General features: G+C 37.0%; 3 protein-coding genes across 14 annotated transcripts in view; 1 reads left to right on the top strand and 2 right to left on the bottom strand.

The window, feature by feature from the left end:
• FGD6 (FYVE, RhoGEF and PH domain containing 6) overlaps positions 1–9,190 on the bottom strand; it is a 110,420-nt gene extending 101,230 nt beyond the window's left edge. For 2 of the 3 annotated variants that reach the window (XM_044384528.3, XM_026499862.4), the window contains exons 1-2: positions 8,826–9,127; positions 1,030–3,430 (exon numbers count right to left, since the gene is read on the bottom strand). In XM_044384528.3, the coding sequence (XP_044240463.1) occupies positions 1,030–3,430; positions 8,826–8,841 (2,417 nt within the window). In that variant the 5' untranslated portion in view covers positions 8,842–9,127. Of the gene's footprint in view, positions 1–1,029; positions 3,431–8,825 lie in introns of all 3 variants that reach the window. The other variant, XM_026499861.4, reaches the window with a different exon arrangement.
• A 158-nt stretch (positions 9,191–9,348) lies between these two features.
• VEZT (vezatin, adherens junctions transmembrane protein) overlaps positions 9,349–22,109 on the top strand; it is a 61,890-nt gene continuing 49,129 nt past the window's right edge. For 4 of the 10 annotated variants that reach the window (XM_048218245.2, XM_044384519.3, XM_044384518.3 and 1 more), the window contains exon 1: positions 9,367–9,502. In XM_048218245.2, coding sequence (XP_048074202.1) covers positions 9,467–9,502 — 36 coding nt within the window. In that variant the 5' untranslated portion in view covers positions 9,367–9,466. Of the gene's footprint in view, positions 9,503–10,074; positions 10,182–18,512; positions 18,769–22,109 lie in introns of those variants that run through there. The other 6 variants (XM_026499864.4, XM_026499867.4, XM_057316546.1 and 3 more) reach the window with 6 other exon arrangements.
• LOC113256142 (uncharacterized protein C3orf20 homolog) overlaps positions 19,129–22,109 on the bottom strand; it is a 159,241-nt gene continuing 156,260 nt past the window's right edge. Inside the window, exon 12 of the mRNA XM_057316550.1 lies at positions 19,129–19,292. Within this exon, the coding sequence (XP_057172533.1) occupies positions 19,262–19,292 (31 nt within the window). The 3' untranslated portion in view covers positions 19,129–19,261. The remainder of the gene's footprint in view (positions 19,293–22,109) is intronic.

Genomic DNA, 22,109 nt, shown 5'->3' with positions numbered 1-22,109 from the left:
ACTAGGTCTGTAAAAGCTTCGTAAGTCAATGGTTGCTGAGCTGTCGGACCATCAAGGATGGTCAAGGTTTCAGTAAGACGGATGGAGTAGGGATACCAGAGGTAGTAAATACATATACAAAAGTGAGAAAGAAAAGATAGTAGCTTTCCATTTCCTGTGTTTTTCCTTTGTCCATATGAAGCCAGCAATTAGTCTTCAACAAGCAAAATAACTAATTCTCAGAGTAGAAAATTTTGTAAAATTTAGAGGTTTTAACTGATGAGGGCACCATAGGCAAATGCATGGATTTCAAACTCCACAGATTCCTTTTTCCTTTTTTTTTTTTTAAAGTAGGCTCCACACCCAGTGTAGACCCCAGTGTGGGGTTTGAACTCATGACCCTGAGACCAAGACCTGAGCTAAGATCAAGAGTCAGATGCTCGGGGTGCCTGGGTGGCTCAGTCGTTAAGCGTCTGCTTTTGGCTCAGGTCATGATCCCAGTGTTCTGGGATCGAGCCCCACATCGGGCTGCCTGCTCAGCAGGAAGCCTGCTTCTCCCTCTCCCACTCCCCCTGCTTGTGTTCCCTCTCTCTCTGTCAAATAAAATCTTAAAAAAAAAAAAAAAAGAGTAAGATGCTCAACTGAGCCACCCAGGCGCCCCCAAACTTCACATATTTCTTACACTTAACAAAAAAAACCTCATTGAACTGGCCAATTTCCTCCCCTAGATTCCTGCTATGACTTCTAAGTTGGTGTCTTGGAGGCCCTGCAGCCTTGCTCTTCTAGGTCTCCTTTGTACTACCTATACCACCACTGGTTCAAATTCTTTCAATCAGCTACTAAAATAAGTCAACTACTTCATGCTTGCATTGAAAATACCCATACTGACTATATGATAAAAGAACACTGCAGTTTGGGATAATTTAATATATGTTTAACTAAACCACTCTCTAACTTAGTGATTTTTTTTCCCCATCTCATAGGGTTGTTGAAGGTTAATGTCAGTGATCCATGCAAAAGCACAGTGTCCGTCTGGCACCTACATGTTACCTGGAATGCTGATGTCTGGGTCCCAGTTGCAGCTGGCCATCTGGAGCTTCATATGGCTCTTCTACCTCGTACACGTTTGCATCCGTGTCCTCCAGGCTTCTGGAATTCTGCCATTCTAACTCGGGAGTTTTCCCTATGGCCAATATAAATGGCAAGTTCTCATACTCTGGTATTTCCTCATAATGGCGTACATTTTCATACTCTGGTGCACAGACGCTTGTAATAGATTTGCAAGGCACCTGAGATGATGACTCCCTGGAGAGCATTTGATCATCCAAAGACTCAGCTCTTGGTCCATTAGCTGCACTGGTCTGGCCCCGAGACTTCTTCCTCTTCTTTTGGGATTCCAGGCTGTAGTTATCTGCAGAATATGCCTTGATGGGTTTACTTCTCTTCTCTTCTACCAACACACCATGCCAATCACTTTCCATTGCTTTCCTCTCCCCACCTGAGAGGCTCCCTGCAGTTGTGTCTCCAAGCTGGCTATTCTTGGACCAAAATTTCTGGAAGTCACTCTTCATGAAACAGATGGACAGTTTCATGTTGAGCAATTTCTTTAAAGAGTTTTTCTTTTGAGTGTCTTTGCAAGGCTTATTGCACCTTTCCGCATCCATGGCAGATAACGATTTTGCTCTAGGCTTAGTTATGGCAGTTGAAAGCTCACTATTTGATGATATACTGACAGACTTTAAGGATTCCGGGTTCCCTGAAAAGGGTAAAATAGGATGAGGTAATTTCCACACTGGCTTTTCTGAAGCCCGTTTAGGCATATCAAAGGAGGATGACATACTGAGGTTTTGGGTGCACAAATGCTGAGGGTGATTTCTTCCTAGATCTTTCTCTGAATTATTTTCTTCATTTGAGGGATAAGAACTCTTCTCCACAAGCTCCTCTGAGGCAGCCTTCTTAAGCACTCCTGCAGCAGGCAAGCTGTGTCTTTGAGGTTTTTTTGGGACAATCCTTAAGGAACTTTCACCTTTTATTGGAGATTCCTTTTGCATTTGAGGGGCAGACACTCCCAGGTTACAGGTGGCAGGCAAATGTTCACTGCAGGTTAATTTGAGCTGCTTAGGCAGGCTCATAGATAAAGTACTGCATCTTATAAAACTGGTCCCTTTGTCCACAGCAAGTGACATACTAGAACCATCTACTGTCTTGTTGTCAGAACTTAAATTAGAATCTGTTTCCATTTTTTCAAAGGAAGATACTTCAGGACACATAGCTTTCTGTGGATTGACTAAATTTTGTCTGTCACCATCGGAGTCCACATTCAATTCACTTTTATTTCCTGGCTTCACTTTGTCCACCTGTTCCTGGTTATACAAAACATTCTGATGAAGAACACTGATTTTATTGTTTTTCAAACCAGCTTCTAAAAGACAAGAAGAGTTACTGTCTAAACTCTCTGGTTCTTCAGTACTTTCACTAGGAACATCTATATACTTTTGACGTAACAGACAAGCAGCTCGTGTCTTTCTGGGCTTGGGGGTTGGAAATTTTGGGGTATATGGTACTAAGTGAATTTCTACAGGACCAAGGTCTTTCACTTCTGATTTCTTACTAACTCCATCTGAAGACAGAAAGGTACTCCTTTTACCATCTTCCAGAGCTTCTTGCTCAGATGAATGAAAGCAAGTACTGCTTTTTTCACTGCTATGCTGATAAGTTTCATCACTAGGGAGCTGTAGGTGGCAATGGTGATGATCAGGAACTTTTTCAAAGCTGGACAGGGAAGGTGACAAATCTGCAAACTCAATTCTCAATTGTCTGTTGGAATTATAGCCATCATTAATTTCTGGGCTGTCTGTGGATCTGTGCTTCTGTAGGGAAATAAAAGGTGATGTTCGTTGTGTTAAAACATCTTTGAGCTTCTCTTCTAGGATGTTTGCCTTTAAAACTACTCCACTCTGGCTCTTAATGTTTTCAACATTAGAATCACATTTACTGTTTGTTTTTATAGCTGAAGAGGACTTATCAATTTTACTATTTTCTAAATTTTCATGCATTTCCAGGGGCTCTAAGATAAGTTGCTTTACACACAAATTCTCTCTATTCCCAAGTTTATGGATACACTGAGAACTGCAGGAACACATTGGTAAAATATAATCACTGCTCTGATGCCCTACATTTTTACAATTAGAGTTGTCAGCATTTTCAGGTAATTCCTGTTTGTGCTCTTCCAGGTTCACAATGATTTTCCTTGATGGTGACTGCCTGATGTCTCTAACAGGAGAGCCCTTCAGAACTTTTGGTTTCGGGGCTATTGCTGGTTTGGTTTTCTTTGTTGACTGTGGAACACTAGAAATCACAATATCGGGTTTAGGTGCAACAGGAGGTGGAGCTGGCTTATTATTTGCTACCACAAACTTTGGCTTGGGGGCCACTGGTGGCTTCTTAATCTCTAGAAAGGAAAAAAATAATAATTTGATGACCAAAAAACAAACAAAAAAACCCAAAGTAAAGATGATAAATAATAAAATTTGATAACATTTTTACTTTTTTGATAATATGCTGAACTTGCATTTTACTAGGTAGATTACGTTACATTAAAGAGTCAACATTACTCTTGGAAATTCTTTAAACTGCCCTTTAATTCCAATATACAAAGCTCTGGGTAAAGTGTGCATTTCTTAGCAAGTCCAATACAGCTTTTCTTCTAACTCTGGAACAGATTACTATATCCTCAGTAGACGCTAAATGAAATCATTGGTATAGTAGAAGAAAGCACTTCAGTTCATCTGCTGAGTGCTAAGTGAGTGAATTTGCCTCAGTTATATAGAAATGAAACCCTTTAAGCTTACATATCAATAAGTAGTAGTATTCTTCGACCGCAGTGATATACCATGGAGTTGTATAAGTGCCTTTTCTCAAGAATCTACCTCACTAGAACCCCAAAACTGTCCTAAAAAGGAATACAGAAGTCAGAAATTTTCCAAACTTAAAAACCAAAACTAGTTCTTCTGTATTATTTGATTCATTATAAAGCTGATATTTCTCTGTATGGGGACTATTATTGGGAATTTTCATTATAATCCTTCACAGAGCTTTATTTTTTAAAAAGTCACGTGTATAGGTTCTACGCCATGTCTGATCAATCAGAGTTTCTGGGTATACAGCCTGGACACATGTATTTCTTTTATAAGTTCCACAGGTGAATATACTGTGTTCCCTTTATTAATAACCACTCTTCTAGTATATTTAAAAGATGACCACAATTTCTATTGTAGCAATCCTTCCTCAACATTATATAAAAAGCACTTAATAAACACCTATTTTCTTTTAAATAAACACCTAGTATACTATGCTAGATTTGTACAGACCTGGTCCTAGCCTAAAGGCACCTAATGAAAGCTTCACACAAAAAACCTATAATCTGAAGATACACAGAGCCCAAACATCTGTATTTTTTTTAAGTTCTTTTACGTTTTTCCACTTATACTTATCACCTAGTCACATTCCCCCCAAGGAGACCTGAAGTAAAAATACTTCATCTTATAATTCTTACACTTCATGTTTGTTCCTCCAACAGGATCTAATGCTTAAAAAAAACTTAATTCGCTGGGGAAAAAAAATCCCACAAAATTTTCAGTATCTGTTGGACATTAAGTACTTGAATACACAGAGGCTTTGATACTCATTTAGTAATGATTTTTTTTTCAACAAAGGAAATTAGTCACAACACTTGGGAAGATATTATAGGAAAGTGGGGGGGAGGGAGAAGAAGTGGGAGAGAGGGAGAGAGAATAGGGTGTTCTATTTCCTTTTACCAACCATTTTCCCAAACCAAGGTCACATGATAACATATGTTTTCTCATTCAATTCCTGGGTGTAATGTCCTGATAAAGAAGATAATAAAATACTTCCAAATAATTTAATACAAATTCCCAAAGCTATAAAATTTCAGTTAGCGATTCAATAAGCACGTTATTATTTTTAAGTAGAAAAAATTGTAAAACCATTCAAAGCCTAATGATAAACCTTGCTATAATAGTCTATTAAATTAAACTCTTGACCTATTAAGTCTTAAGATAAAAGTATGAATGCCTAGGGCCTCTTTCAAACCTCCCACCCTACCCCAGATAATGAAACCTGACAAACTGTCATGCTGATTTCTGTAACCATTCTTAAAACATCCTACCTCTGGGATTTTTCAAGGAATTAAAAAAAAAAAGTCAGTTTTGATGGAAAGCATTCTGGAGATTGCACAGCAATTTGAAGGTTTTTAACACTACTGAACTATACACTTAAAAATGGTACAGATGGTAAATTTATGTTATGTGTATTTTCCACAACTAAAAAAAACCCCAAAAAACCCAGTCTCATCAAATTAATCTTTTACTTTCTGAATCTTATAGCCTTGTCAAAAGCTTCATGTTATGTGTATTTTCCACAATTAAAAAAACAAAAACAAAAACAAAACCCAGTCTCATAAATTAATCTTACTTTCTGAATCTTATTGCCTTGTCAAAAGCCATTTAAATTGTTTTTTAATCTTTCGTACAGTTTTACTCTTTTCTTTAAGTGTGTTTTATATGAGTCCTCTTCCAAGAGCCATAAATCCCTGCTCTCTCAGTGTTGTAGAAATTCAAGTAACTATATATGAGCTGTGGTTGATTCCCAATAAATATAGTATAGCAGTATGTACCTAACACTCTCAGTGCATACTCACTGAATTAAGTAAGTAACTGTGAACTTTAGCTTGCTACTCTTAGTTAAGCTGTGTATTGGAGGAAGCAGGTAACATAACTCAGAGATCTGGTTGCCTCAGTTTCCTTACTTGTAGATGAAGAAGTTGAACAGATCTCTAAAGCCTATATGATTATGAGATTATAACTTCTGCAATCCTTGCTTCAGGAGAATCCTTGTATTCTCTAGTCCCCTGTCCCCGTGTGATTTTTCTTCAGTATAATTTTGTTAGTCTTCACCACTAGAAGGCAAGCTCCAGTAGAGGAGGCATTTTAACACACTGCTCTATTCCCAATGCTGAAAATAGGGCCTGGGAATAGTCAAAGCTGCCACATGTACATACTCTTTAATATGCCTCAGTAACAGGAAATTTCTTTAAAAAAAAAAAATCAGTATCCATTTAAATGTAGAATAATATTTTGAAAAGTTAGCAGGAATCAACTTCAATAAGATTATTGAATAAGTTTTTAATTATTAGTAAGAGCAAGTGTTTAAGTCACTGGTACAGCAATAACCCAAATCTTTTCTTAGTAGTAGTAGTAGTACTTAGTGGCTCTATTTTGAAAGAAACGCAACTCAAAAAATAACAAGCCATTATATTACAGCCTGCTCCTATGTCACTTTTGAAATAAGTGCATGATGTTTGGAAATGCACCCAGCACCTTTGGATTTTAATACTATATCAACATATAGACCCAAAAGCTGTAGAGCAAAGCAGCAATCTTTTATTTACACAGCTGTTTGGCTCCAGGGAAAAATAAGGTAAGAAAGTAAAGCACTGGTACCATTTTACTATTACAAACATACTCCTCATCTGTTACACACAGATGGCTGTGGTTCATGTGCACACTTTCTTAGCTATTGGACAAGCCAAAAGGCAAAGCACAGGCATTAATGAGGCTGTATGTGTTTTAAAGGATACAAAATATACACTGATAAATATCTCTCCTTTTTCATATACTGATTAGAATAATTCTAAAATCTCTATTATGGGCCTACTTATTCACAGATGCAGAAAAACAAAGCAAGCTCTCCTTCAGGATACATAACTCAGGATGTTTTACAACATTTATCTGATTTTTAATTAACATTCATCTTATTTTTAAAAATTAAGCCAACCATCCCAAATACCACAGATTAGATTCAATATAAACAAACATCCCCTCCCCCACTGGCAAATAATATTCCTAAAGTTTTAAAGAATTTGATTATTGTACCAAAAAAGCATCATAAAGAGACTGTAAGAATCATGAGCACATAATTTTATAAGAATGGAATGGAAATAAATCCCCAGTTTTCTTCCATATTCTCCATTTAGACACGAGAAAGAATTATAAAAAATCTTAACAGATGGGTGAACAAAAAGGTAGTTAATGCTTCTCAGCAAGCCAGGCTAAAAACCAACTAACTCAGCTAAACACAGGAAGTGTTCCTCTTTTAAACACCACAAAAATGTCTGTGGATTTCTTTAATTGTAAAGTTGATAAAATATAAAAATAGCTTGCATTATTCTCGGGTAATTCAAATGAAAGCATCATAAACTTCCAGACTGAACCCTCGATCAGATTTACACATCTAAATGTCAACTTAAATGCTTCTGTACCTCTTCATTATAAACTGTTAGGACTAGAATTGAAAATGATACATTTAAGATATGAATATTTTAAATGTGTTTGACACTCCAAAGGAGGGGAAAGCTAAAATGGCTGGAAAGATCTTTAAATATCCAACACTTTAAATTTAAATTAACTAGATTGAGTCAGTAATAAAGAAAAATTGAAAGGTGAGGCACAGAAATTTAACATGAAAATAGCTCACCTCAAGTAAGGAGAAAGTCTTCCCTTAGTAAGGAAAAGAGTTTATAAATAACTTCCACAGTATATGATAACATATCTCTCCCACACACACATATAACACTAAAAAGGAAAGATCCACAACATCTTCAGGAATATTTCACTCCTTGCTTTCTTATTCCTATTGGCTAACTGCTTGCCTTGTTAGTTGTAATCTGATTACATCTAGCAATGCAACACTCCAATATATCTGTTTTAGAAATAATACAAATCAGAACATTTAGAGTGCTGTTTGACAGCTTCAAGTTGCAGGAATTTAAAACAAATGCCAAGAAAAGCAAAGAAAATTTAATTGTACTTAAGTGATGATTCTAGAAGTAACTTTGAGGGGAAGCCTTACACTATATGACTATTACATTTCTAATGAAAGTGTATTTCTTTCGACATGGGCAAAAACATACAGAAAAAAAACCCGCAATACTTAATATATTATTAAGTTCTGGTTTAAAAATTAACCTATGGTCTTATAAAGTGATTTTAATAGTAATTAGCAATTACTTCACTAATTATTTTTCGAAAATAAGAACTGTTCCTTAAGACTGTTTACAAATACAACATCAAGAATTGCTCAAAATCCACACAAAGGTAAATTACAGGCTTTGTCATTTGGATGAAGAGAAAGGACTATGGAAGGCAGACAGAAAGTAAGGCTTCATTTACACTAACCAGGTAGAAACTGAAAAAAATCCATAAAATCTTGAGCAAAAAATTGCCATCGACAATTCTACTCCTCTGCTTCTCAGGTAACAGGAAAAAGCACGGGGACAGGAGTCCAAATTTCTGAAGTTCTCCATCTAATAAGGTCAGGGTTTCCAGTCAATACTAGGTTCAAAGCGACTCAGCATAGTGGCCGAGTTCAACAGTCCGGGAACACTGCCCTTTCCTAGAATAACCAATTTCTTAACATGGGAATCTAAGCTACTTTCACACGCAAAGGCAACGTCCCCCAAACTTTAGGAGGGACGAGCAAATGTTTCCCTCTTCACATTTCGTGATTCACCTGGCGCAAAGAGCTCCCAACACGGGTCCCCGTTTAAAGGGAGGTCCCAAGACATACACGATTTCCAACGACCCCTCTGGGCAGGAAGGGACGAGAAAATCCGGCAGCACAAGCCTTGTGCTCCGCACTTGCTCAGCCCTCGGGAAAGGTAGGGGGAACACCGTTAACCCACCCGTAAGGAGAAAGTTGCTCCAGAGCACAAGACTAGCAGCGCTCCCCACAAACTTTCCAGCCGCAGTGGGAGCGCCGTCACTTACCCGCGGCAGAAGTCATGATTCCCCGTGCAGCTCGCTTCCCTGCTCGCCCCCCTCAATCCTTGCTCCTCTTACAGTCCATTGTTTGAAGAGTTTGAGCAGAAGAGAAAAGCCTCCGCGGCGCCCGCATTCCGTCCCGCTGCCCAGCGGCGCAACCCGAGCGCCGCACAAAGGACGCGGCCGGCTTCAGGGACCCGGCGGCGCTCCCGGGCGCGAGCCGCAGGCTGCGGGCGGGCGGGCACGAGCGCCACCCAGCCGAGCTCCAGGAGGATGGCCAGGCGCGGGCTCGAGCAGGGCTCACCGCAGCTCCGCCGGCGCGTGCTCCTCTCCAGCTAAAAAAAAAAAAAAAAAACAAAAATCAGTGCTTCAGGCGCCCCCTGCTAGTCGCGGCCGTAAAAGGCGGACAAAAGCTCCAGCCTCCTCCAATCAGTGGGCTCGAGCTTCCTCCCGCTCCTGCCCCTCCCGCTCACAAGCTCTTGCTCTGTTCCAATAAGTCGTCCTGAAAAGGGGGCGTGACCTGCGAGGCATTCTGGGAATTGTAGTTTTCTGGACAGAAGCGACGGTCTGTAGGGGACGCCGGGGTGCCGCCTGTTCTCCCGCCTTCATTTCCCATCGTGCTGAGGCGGGTGGCATGGCGGAGAAGGATGACACCGGAGTTTGACGAAGAGGTGGTTTTTGAGGTAAGGGGAAAATGGCGGTGCGTGTGGATTGCCTTTGTTTGAGAAGGACAAGGGGGAAGGCGGAGGGCCGATTCCGGGAGAAGGGATCGGGTGACGCTCCTACCCGCCTTGGTCACCGAATCTCGGCAATTTCTGGGCCTAGTGTTGGTCGCAGCCTGACAGGTGTAGCCCCAGGCACCCTTGCCGCGGCTATCTCCGCCTCAGGCCCGCCCAGAATTCCCAGCTGGGGCCCCGTTGCTGGGCCGGTGGACCGGAGCCCTGCACGCTCCTTCCCCGGAGATGGATGTGCCGCGGGGGTACTGCGCCCCGGTGGGGCGGGGCCCAGTCATGCGTTTTGGATACTCCTAAATACAACTTAGGCTCCCCCTTTTTCGTCCTCGATTTTTTGAGTCAGTATCCAGAAGTGCCTCAGGTCACCATTCACGGTCGAGGCGTGGTCCTTGTAATGAAGGCAGCAGGTGCCAGTTTTCTAACACGGTTTAAAATTCTTGTGCGGGACCTACTGAGAGTGATTGGGACCGAGGTATCTCCACATCTAGGTTCAATTCTTTTGTCCTTTGCTGTTGCGCTAGGTGTAGCCAGTTCTTCTGACTCGAGGCTCTGGGTGTGAGTGCTTTTGTGTGGGACTATTTTAAGACGTTCTCTGCCATCTTGAATGAAAAAGAAAACCAACAAACAGGCGAGTGTTTTTGTTGCCATTTATCTATCAGATACAGGTGAAAGCTCACACGCAGCGTAGATGTATTTCATATATGTATGCTTTATGTTCACTCATCCAACCAGATTTTAAGAAATTTTAAAAAAGAAATGACCCATTCCATACACTGGGAAAGCTAGCCGTTAAACAGTGCAGAATGATAAATGTTGAAATATGTATTAAGTTGTTGAAGGATTGATGTGGAAATGGCAGTCTGTTCTTGTGGCCTCAGAGAAGCTACACCCAGTAAATGATATCGGAGGTAAATCTTGAACTGTGAATCGGATTAGAACGAAAGGAGAAAATGCATTCCCGGGAAAGAGAACTGAGCATGCCAAGGTTAGGAGGTGTGAAACTACCTGGTGTGGATTTTTTCAGGGGCATGAGTGTGGAGGGTCGCCAAATAAAGTGATTTGATGTGGCTAGAATGTAGAAGTAGTGGCAGTTAGGGCCATTTTACCAAAATGAAGAGTCTGGATTCGAGGAGCTCATTTGGGAAGACAAGTGTCTGAATTTTGGAAATGAGAAAAGAACTAATGGAATAATGGCTTGGACAGGTAATTCTTAGAATTAAAAGTAAAATCAAGGAAACAGTTACAGATTGAATGTGGGAGCTGAAGGAGACAGAAGTCTAGGTTGCTCAGATTTCTAGGTTAAAGAAAGCTGAGCAGATGTTATATTTTTTACCCTATTACTTTCTTAGATTTCTTAATCTAATAGTAATGCATGCTCACAAAACACTTCATTGTAGAAAATAAGCCATAAAATTAAAATCATCCTTTATCCTACCACCCAATGTGGCCGCTATTAACATTACAGTATTATATGTTCTTAAAGGCTTTTTTTAAGCAAGTGTTTGTTTAGCGTGATATTTATTAAAGCAAAAGATATCATACACGTAGAATTTTGTATGTATTTTTCATTTAAATTTATCATGAGTCTTTAATTATTCAGCACTCTTTGAAAACATCATTGATAACATAATATTCCAGCATGTATGTGTATTGTAATGTAACCATTTTTCCATTTTGAATAGTTATATTGTTTCAAAATACCATTGTAGTAACGCTGATATGATTCCATCTTTAACTGCAACTCTGATTTTTCCTTAGAATGATTTCTAGAAGTGAAACTAGTGGGTCAAAAGGATGTGACAATTTTTTAAGACTTATACAGAAAGGTTATACTAACTTATATTTCCATTAGGAATAAGAATGTCAATTTCACCAAATCCTCAGCAATGGCCTTTTTAGTTTCTTTTAATCTTTACTAATTTGGTAGGGGAAAATAGCATTCCATTGTTCTAATTCATATTTTGTGCATTTATTGGAACCATTTTTATTTCTTTGCACGTTTTCGTATTTTTTGTTCATTTTCCTATTAGATGCTAACTTCTTTTTTTTATTTTTATTTTTTATTTGGGCGGGGTGCAGAGGGAGAGATACAGAATCTTAGTTAGGCAGGCTCCATGCCCAGTGAGGAGCCCAAAGCCTGAAACAGACCTCAGTCTACCACCCTGAGATCATGACCTGAGCCCAAATCAAGAGTCCCAATGCTTAACCGACTGAGCCACCCAGGCACCTCTGGATACTAGCTTCTTAAAAATTGATTTGCAGGAGCACCTGGGTGGCTCAGTGGGTTAAGCGTCTGACTCTTGGTTTCAGCTGAGCTCATGATCTTGCGGTTGTGGGTCGAGCTCCCACATTGGGCTCAGTGCAGGGTTGCTTCAGGTTCTTGTTTCGTCCCCCTGCTTGCTCTCTCTCTCTCTCTAAAATAAATAAAATATATATTTTTTAAATTGATTTGCAAAAAAAAATTGATTTGCATGAGTTCTTCATGTGTTACTTAGCCTTATTATACTTGTAGATGATTGTTTCCAGTTTGCTGTTTTCTTTGCTTTTTGTCATATAATCTTTATTGAGGCATAATATTCATAAGAAAAGTATACAAATCATAAATGTGCAGATTGACAAATTTTAACATGTTGAATACACCCATGTAACCAACAGCCAGATCAAGAAACAACATCACCAGCACACCAGAAGCTACCTATTATTTCCTTTGTCAGTTCTGCCCACCTCAGAGAAAACCATTATTCAGACTTGTAATAAGTAACTGAGTTTTGTTTACACTGTGCAATTCCACTTGTATATGCTCTTTTTTGGCTGACTTTTTTTTTGCTCTCTGGTTTTGTTAGATTCATCCATATTGTCATGTGAGCATTTTTTATTTCTCCATAGTATTCCATGTGAATGTATGACAACTTTTTAATCCATTCTACTGTTCATGGTTTGGGTAGTTTCCAATTTGGGATTATTATGAATAGTGCTGCTTAGTGTGTATGTTTTGTTGAACATGTTTCTGTTGGATATATACTTAGAAGTGGAATTACTGAGTCATAGGAAATGCATATGCTCACCTTTTGTAGATATTGTTAAATATTATTCCAACCCAGTTGTACTAGTTTATACTCCTCTACCAGCTGGGTATAAGAAGTCTGGTTGCTCTACATCCTCACCAACACTTGCTAATATTAGACTTTCTTGTTATTATTCTGGTCTGTCTTCTGGTCTGTCCTCTTGCCTTTAATTTGCATTTTCCTAATAAGGAAATTCAGAGTCTTTTTATATGTTTATGAGCCCATCCATTGTAAATCCACTTTTGTAAAGCCAATTCATGCTTTTTGCATATTTTTCAATTGGATTATCTCTTTACTGATTTGAAGTTCTTTACATATACTGGATACAAGTCTTTTGTTGGATATATGTACCTCAAATATCTTATCTCAGAATATGTGTGGCACTCTCTTGATAGTGTCTTTTAATGAACAGAAGCTCTTAACTTTATTATAATACAATTAAAACTTTCTTTTGTGATTAGTGCTTTTAAAGAAATATTTGCCTACTTTAAGGTTAGGCAGGTATTTTCTCTAAAGACTTTATTTTACCTTTTGCATTCGGATCTGTCATCCATCTGGAACTGATTTTATATGGTATCAAGTAAAGATCAACATATTTTTTTCCCAAACGGATGTCTAGTTAACCTCGCATTTACTCAGCAGACTATTCTTTCTCCCACTGAACTACCTGCCATGTTGCTTTTGTAATAAATCAGGATGCCTTGTATGTGTGGCTTTATTTCTGGATGCTGTCTTTTCCGTTGGTCAATTTGACCATTCTTGTGCCATAACACTTTATTTTAATCACTGTAACTTTATAATAGGTCTTAGTGTCTGGTAGGATAAACCTTGCAGCTTTATTTTCCTTCAGGGTTGCTTTGGCTAAAATATTTTTGGTCTTTTGCATTTCCAAATGAATTTTAGAATCAGCCTGTCAATTTCAGTTAAGAAAAAAAAACCTACTAAGATTCTGACTGGGATTGCTTTGAATTTATAGGTTGGTTGGAGAGACTCACCATCTTCACGATACGAATCTTTCAATCCATGAACACTTTTACTGCTCACCTTCTAAATGAGGCAGTTTCTCATCTCTGTGCTCTAGAACTGATTTTACAAATGAAATACAGGGGACAAAAATAATTTTCCTCTACCCTTCTGAGTTCTTGACTGAGACCCCTGGTACTAAAAGATACGTTAACAAGAAAAAAAACATAAATTTATTAACATGTATACCTCATGTATACATGGGAGATACTGTTAAAAACCAGAGCAGTAAAAACAGATTTTAAAGCAGTAAAACAGATTTTAATCCCAACTATCACAATAGAAGAGACGAGACCTCAGTGCAGAACCAGGCACAGTTGCAAATATTGCATGGGAATTTCATTACTAAGAGGAAACACTGGGGTATGAGGGGTTTGGTTAAACTGACCTAATAGGATTCTTGCTGAAGACAGGACAGGGGATGTGGGACATCAGCTTGGGGGGAGGGAGGTGGAAGATAAGGAACCCAATATCTATCAAGGTTGTTATGCTCATGAAGCTGAGAACACATGATCACGATCATAAGCAACAACGTAAGAATCAGGAAACCATCAACACGTGATCACGATCACAAGCAACAACATAAGAATCAGGAAGCCATCAACACAACTGTCTCTTAATAACCCACAAAGCTGGTACAGAAGCACTGTAACTCAGAATCTATCCACTGTCTCTACTATAACTGCCTCTGCATTTCCAGAAAGCTGGTAACACCCATAGGAAGGAAGGGAAGGGAAGGAGGAAGGAGGAGGGAAGGGAGAAGAAAAGGAAGGCAGGAAGAGAGAAAGAAAAAGCCCAATTTATATCTAGCACTCCAGCTGCAAAATAATTTGGGAAATCTTACATTTAGCTCTCCTGTCTCTTTAGCGTAAGAGGCACACTATAAAGAAAGAAGACAGAATGGAGGTTGAACAAACTAGTCTTTCATATCCATCATAACACCTAACCTCTCCTACCCTAAGAAAATTTGACTGGATATTTTTGGTGTATTTGTTTTAATACTGTTATTATAATGACTTTTCGAGTCAGAAATCAGACTCATTTATTTCTTAAGACTTACTCAGAATGTCATGCTACATTAACATTACAATTTTAAATCTAAATCAAGCAAAGCTTTGGAAAATGTTCCAAATACATTCTTTCCCTACTTAAAACTCAACTTTTAAGTGTCTTAATTTAATAGCAATTTAATATCAATTTCCTGGAGTATTAATAAACCTATTATCTTTGCTTATAATTTTGGTCCAGAGGTCATATTTGAGTTGTGCTAGTCTGGGTGGACTAGGGGTACACTGAAAGATGGTGTAGTAGAGGAATTAAGATTGGAAGGGTAGAGTGAGATTCCCAGGTCCGGGTCCCAGTCCTTGCCTGAGAATCTGACCACCTTCATTTTATCAGCACTAGATTCCATATATATGTTCAAAGTTAATTCCATTATCTTAGAGCTTAACTACCCAAGAGGCTCCAGTAGAAAGGAAAGCATAACCTCAGATTTGGACCTCTCAGGCTGAACAGTTTAGAAAATGATGAATAGTATATCTAACATGGTTACTAAGCAAAATAAATACTGAAATACCAATATCATCATTTTACTCTATAATGTTATCTCTAAGATGTTTTGAGTAGGAAGTCTCTACTTTAGGCAGGTATTAAAAAGTTCAGATGTTGCTCTTTTGTAGCATTCATATTTTTTCATTATAAATTAATTGCAGAAACTTTGAGTCATTCATCCTATTTTGAATCCTTCTACTCCCAGAGGGAAGAGTACCTGAAAATAACTTTATATCTGAAGGACAAATATTTCTACCTCTCTGCATTATTTGTAGTGCATCTAAACCATTTCTTTGTAACTTCCCTATAGGTCAGAGTTGGCCTCAAGGACCCTTTATTCTTTAACATTTCTGTCCCTAGTAACCTTACTTTCTGTAGTTGAACTCTTTTTGGTGTTTGTTGAAATCCATTCTCTTTTCCTTTGTTAATGACTGGGAAAGCTAATTTTTGCCCCTCTTAAATGGATCTCTTTCCCTCCTTCATACTTCTCAGTAAAGTGTTAAATGTTAACTCTTTGTCGGGAGTATGTTCAGGTTAACTCCCCCAGCCCCCATCCCCACGCTAAATCAATCAGATAAATGTGAGATGGTTCTCACACAATCTCACACATTTAAAAGTAAATTTAAAAAAATCCTCTCTTACTCAGGGCGCCTGGGTGGCTCAGTTGGTTGAGTGTCCAGCTCTTGATTTCGGCTCAGATTATGATCTCAGGGTCGTGGGATTGAGCCCTGTGTTGGACTCTGTGCTGAGCCCAGAGCTTGCTTGGGTTTTTTTCCTCTGTCCTTCCCTTGTGCTTGCTCTCTCTCTCCCTCAAAAAAAAAAAAAAAAAAAAATCCTCTCTTACTTGAGAGATTCTCTTATCTTTATATTATTTTTATATATTTTTATTGTTTTATTTTTTATTTTTAAAATTTAATTCCAGTGTCCTTTATATTTTTAAAAGTTGTTATACATCTCTAAAGAACACTAAGGCATTTTTTATAAGTATCATTTGTAGATTCTTTCCTCCTTGAATTATTGATTTGACTAGTGGGTGGAAATAAGTTGTTTTTTTCTGTGAGTGTATACATTGACAGTATTTGCTATTTTGATAATGGAGTTGCTGTCTGGAATAATTATAAAAACTTCTGAGTTATCATTTTTTTTCACTTAAAATGTATCTTCAGTTTTCTGTAATACATAAGCTCCACAATTGTATTATATATAATACTCTGCTTCTGAATGTTAGCTGAGATTGGAATCATAGCAAAATTCATGCTTTTATCACTATCTGTAGTAGAAAGAATACTTATTAATGGAATTACTAAATCAGAACCCTATTGACATAAAAGATTAACCATTAAGGCCAAAGCTAGTTTATTACCAGATGTACAATAATAAGTTTGTTTGGCATGAATTGTAAAAATTATTCTTGGGGAACAAATCTTTGGTTTTTTCTGTATGGGTCATGTTTCTCCCATTTTGGCTTCTTCACATGTCCTGGGAGCTCTTTTAACATTTAAAAAAATTAAGTACAACCAATGAAACAGAACAGATTTGGGGCAAAAAAAAAAAAAAAAAGACTTTAACATTTAAAAAAAAATATAGGGGCGCCTGGGTAGCGCAGTCGTTAAGCGTCTGCCTTCGGCTCAGGGCGTGATCCCGGCGTTATGGGATCGAGTCCCACATCGGGCTCCTCCACTGGGAGCCTGCTTCTTCCTCTCCCACTCCTCTGCTGTGTTCCCTCTCTCTCTGGCTGTCTCTCTGTCACATAAATAAATAAAATCTTTAAAAATATACATATATATAAACATTCCAAAAAGTAGTAAGTAGGTCTCTCTCTTTTTTACTTAATTTTTATTGCATTTATTAAAAGTTCATTTTATTTGCATTTATTAAAAGTTTATTTGCATTTATGCAAGTTTCTTAGTCTCGAGTTATGATATATAGTACTTAAATTATTTTTATGGTTGTCTTGGTATAGTTATATAAAAAGCTTTCTTTCTTTTTTTTTTTTTTTTTTTTTTTTTTTTAGTTTTTAATCTCTACCCCCAACATGGGATTTGAACTGACAGCCCAAGATCAAGAGTTGTGTATGTTCTTCCAACCGAGCCAGTCAGGTGCTGCAAAGGCTATCATTTTTTGAAAGCACTGGGGAAAGAGGTCTAGACTAGTAGTCAGGAGACTTGACATTAATTAGCAGGGATATCTTGAATGAATCATTTAATTTCTCTAAAATTTGCTTCCCATTTATTATAAAGGAGTTACACCAGATCATGCTTTAGTGTTAAATTTTTCTCAGATCTCATAGATTGTATAAGTGAGAGTAAGCCTTTAGAGTCTTCCATTAATTAGGAAATATAGGAAGAAATTCTGCCCATTTCCAGTCCTTTTTTAGATCAGAAATCCTTACTCAATTTTAGTTTTCCTGGTTCTGTACCAGTGTTGCCTAATTCCCAAAATTGGGATTCTGCTGATTAATCCTACACCATTAATCTTGTATCTCTTTAACCTTTATTATTAAAGTGACTTGTCCTTTTAGTTTTACTTTTCCTTACAGAGTCTCCCTTTCTGATGAAAGGACATAATACATCATTTTGAGAGTAAAATCTCTATCTCTTAAAAGAACCACAAATTCTTTCTCCACTGTTTTTATTTTTATCTTTTGGGACAAGGAGAAAGGAAAATAAGGTTGGATGTGATCTAGTAATATCCAGACCTCATTTTAATGTTTATTGCATGCTCTTCTCACAATAACATATTGCCAGTGTGTTTGACCTGGTTCTAATTTTTTTTTTCTAAAGTAGTTAAAAATGAGTTTTACTTCCTCCCTTTGCTTCTGCCCTGCATTCAATAAGTGCCTATTATATGCCAGTTGATTAACCAGATATTGAATGATAGTAAGGGTAGTGTCAGAACTGGAGGGTACTCAATCAACCATTGCTGTCTTCCTTTCCCTTAGTTAAGACCAAGTCACTGTGGCTCTTTATATTGAATTGAGTGTGTGAGCTGTGCAAGTCAGTTTTCTCCCTTTGCATCTCTTCAGCTTTCTTTTGATATGTTTTGTTTCGGACTAGATTACTATTGTTCTTAAGTACATATGTGCTTTTGTATAGAAAAAATGTAGTTACTCTTTTTAAAACTTTTTGTTGTGTATAACATTTCATGTAAGATTCATTGGATAGGATGCATTTTGATTGGAAAATTTTAGAAACCTGCAGCCAGAAAAATTTATGAATATATGTCTTACCTGCTGCTAGTGTAAAAATATTTTAAAGTAGAGACAAGTTTTAAGTAATATCCTTTAAAGGCATTAAAAAACCCTATTCTTTCTATTACTTCTGCAGCCACTGAGTAATACTGAGTGGCAATGAAGAAATTATGTTGAGGTTTTTTTCAAAGAGCTGCTTCTGATAGGAAAATGCTTAGTAATGATGAAGACACACCCTCCAGTTCAGTGGCCATTTTGTAGTGTAGTTCTTCTGGAGAAACAAGTGGGAACCATCAAAGAAAGAAGTATATGGATCAAAAGAATATGGACAAAAGGCAATAAATTTTTCATCTAGGTCAATTGGAGAAATCATAACTATGCTGTCCGTGAGTAGTTTATTTAATTAGCAGGACCAATTTTTATGGATGCTTTTAGCTTACTTAATCTTTTTTTATTTCTGTGATTAGATTTTGCTTTGTTCATATTGAGGGAAAATTAAATTAATGCTCAGATTCAAGGTTTTTGGGTATAATACCTTAGAAGTTATGTTGAAATGTATAAACTCCAAAAAGTATTTCCTGTTATTTTATAATTAATCTTGCAAGGTACTTTTCTATGATATTATCTATTCAAGGTTTAAGGTTGGGGTGGGGGAGGCAGTGAGTAGTTATTTTCAAATTATACTTTCTGATTGTGTGCTGATACAAAGGTAAGTGGTAAGTCTGTAGAAATGCAGTATATTGGCAATATAATTAATAGTAATGGGGAATTTTTTTTGTAGGGTTTATTAATTATGTAGCTCTTTATAACTAAAAAGGTCTTCACTAAAAATAGAGAAAATAGCTACCTTGTGTAATTTGGTAATGACAGTCTTCCTCATCAGCTTATTTTGTGGTGGTCTGCAGTTAGCCTGGAAGAAATAAGGAAATCAAAGCAATTGACAACAGGAGTTCCAACTTTTTCATCATATTTTCCAAGAAAATTGCTGTTCTATATGTGATAATTACATTTAGACCTAATGCTTTAAACTATATTCAAAGATAAAAGACTTAAAATATTTTTAATCATTAATAAATAAGCATTTCCAGGCAAATATTCGTCATCACATGCCCTTAATTACAGATGTCTTTTTCCTTGAAGGTTTTGTTTTGAATAAAAGATCTTTTAGAGGTTCCTTTGGCATGGCAGAAACTTCTAAAAATATATAACTTACATTATAGTACTTTTTTTTCTGAGGAAATTAAAAATGGATACAAATTTTTAAAGAAAAGTTTCCTATAACTAATTTGATAAATTCTGTTAACAACGGAATGGAAACAAAGGCTTCTGGGTAAGCACAGGTTTATTATAAGTTGAGGTCTTCATTAACAAAGTCACTTCTCCATTATACATTTCATGTCTCTGTGACAATGCCTCCTGTCTTCTACCACCTTCTGTTAGTAGCTAACTGCCTTTTGCTATTGCTTCTTGTGTTTGATATAGACTTGCAGAGTTCAAATGACATCTGACATCTGACAATAGTTAGCATTTTATCAGACCTAATAGTATGGCTTTGATATAGTACTGACATTTTAAATAATGGAACTGTGTAATAGTTAACTAGATCATTAATTTTGATAGAGAAAAGTACACAGGACCATTCTATTCATTTGCTAAACTAACGGTTCAACACCTTTTATATCAGGCCTTATGCTGGGCACCTTTTTCAGCACAAATAACACATGAATATATTCTCATTATAAAAAAGTCAACTAACACAGGGAAAGCATCAGCCCTTCCTTAACCCTCCTTTTCTTCCCAGAAGTAACCACTGTAACCAGTTTTCTTCCAGATAATTTTCAGGGCATTAAATTCGTATATACATATATGTAAATATATATGCATAATACACATAGAAATGTATAATTTGACTTTTTATAATGTAAATGGGGTTCTTCAATGGCTAATCAGTATTCTTATATGTACATTTAAGCATTCTTTTATAATTATATCCATAAAATAGATAGCTAGTAGAATTGTTAGGTCAATGGATATATTTATATTTTTATAGATATATTCTCACTAATAGTGTATGAAGTATCTTTTTCTTCATACCTTTGCCAACACGAAACATGATCAGATTTAATTGTTGTCAACTACCAGGTTAAAATTATATATTTGTTTGAATTTGCACTTCTTCAATCAAGGGTAAAGTCTAATGTGTTTTTGTTTATATTCACCCATTTGTATTTTTCTTTTCCTTTGAACTGTTTTTTTTCTATCCTTGGCCATATTTTCAGTTTTTAATATTTTCTTATTGGATTATACGGTCTTATTGTAAATTAAAGAAATTAGTGTTATCCTATTTTGGCCATATTTTCTCTCAAAGTGTCTTAATAAGAGTTGTTTTAAAAACCCAGGGAGCTGGACTTGAAAGTAATTTGTAAGAATCAAGTACTATTGTTTTTATAGTCCCAAGATTCTTTGCAGCCAGTTTTAAGGTTGTGTAATCTGAGGTAAATACATATGAATTATAGCTTATCTGAAGAGAAAAGATTGGAAATAAATGTAGATATTATCAGGAGAGTTATGCTGTATTGAATTTTCTAACTTAATCTGTGAGATAATTTTAAAATTAACAAGTCCAGTTTCTGGTTAAAAAAAAAAAACATGCAAAGTACTAGATTAGACTTAGTTAATGAATTTATTTACTCTGAATTGTTTGTAGTGAAATAAATAACAGCTTTGGCTCTGTTGGCCCCTTGTATGTTTAAATCCCGGCTCTATCGTTTACTATTTCTGTGACCTTGGCTAAGTTACTTGGTCTCTATATGCCTAGTTTCCTCTTATCTTAAATGAGCTCTGCCTCATAAAGTTATTGTTAAAGATGAAATGAGTTAGTACATAAAAATGCTTAGAAATGTGCCTGGCACAGCGAAGGTACCCGGTAAATGGTGCTGCTGTTGTTTGGGGGAGGAATTAGTGGAGAGAGAATCAACCAAACAGATGTGAACTGACCCTGATCATTCTCTGGTAAGAAAAAAAATGCATCTCAGTAGTATCAAACAGAATTAGCAGCCTCCACCAACATCTCCAAACCAGAGTGTTTTGTAAACACTGCTGTGACCTGAGAAATGGGCTGACAGAGCAGGTCAAGGACCATTTCCAGACTCCCACTACTCATGGCCCCCAAAGCCTGTGGGAAACTGTAGCCCTGGAATACTTGCTTATGTGTTTGTGTGATCTTGATCATATCGGCTCTCTCACCCTTGGTGACTATATTTCTAAATTGGTAATCTATTGCCTGATGATTATTTTTCTTCTTTGCATTTATACCTGTAAATTTCCCTTTGGTTTCTGCCCGAATTATTCTCAATTGTTGCTTTGTTAACTCTAGGCTAATAACTGTAGAACTCTTTTAAGGATGAGTAAACAGAAAAATCATGGAGCCTGGAGATCATAAGAACAATTCTATGAAGATTTGGAGTTGCCACTCTCCAAAATATATTCACAGAAGGGGAAAAAAAAAACCCATATTTGTGTTTCCAGATTCAAGTAACCATAGCTCTATGAAACTTAAAGCCACCAGTGAAAGGGGAATAACTTGAGATGAGGACAACCTGAAGAGAGGAAAAAATATGACTGAATTAAAAATTGTACCATGTAGGATCAGCATTTTGGACCTTACAGAATATAAAATCTGGTATATTATATTGTGTTTGTTATATGAGTGTGTCAACCATGTCTT

The sequence above is a fragment of the Ursus arctos genome, unplaced genomic scaffold, assembly GCF_023065955.2.
Source record: "Ursus arctos isolate Adak ecotype North America unplaced genomic scaffold, UrsArc2.0 scaffold_21, whole genome shotgun sequence".
Classification (NCBI taxonomy): Eukaryota; Metazoa; Chordata; class Mammalia; order Carnivora; family Ursidae; genus Ursus; species Ursus arctos.
This window is presented reverse-complemented; position numbering and strand designations above follow the sequence as displayed.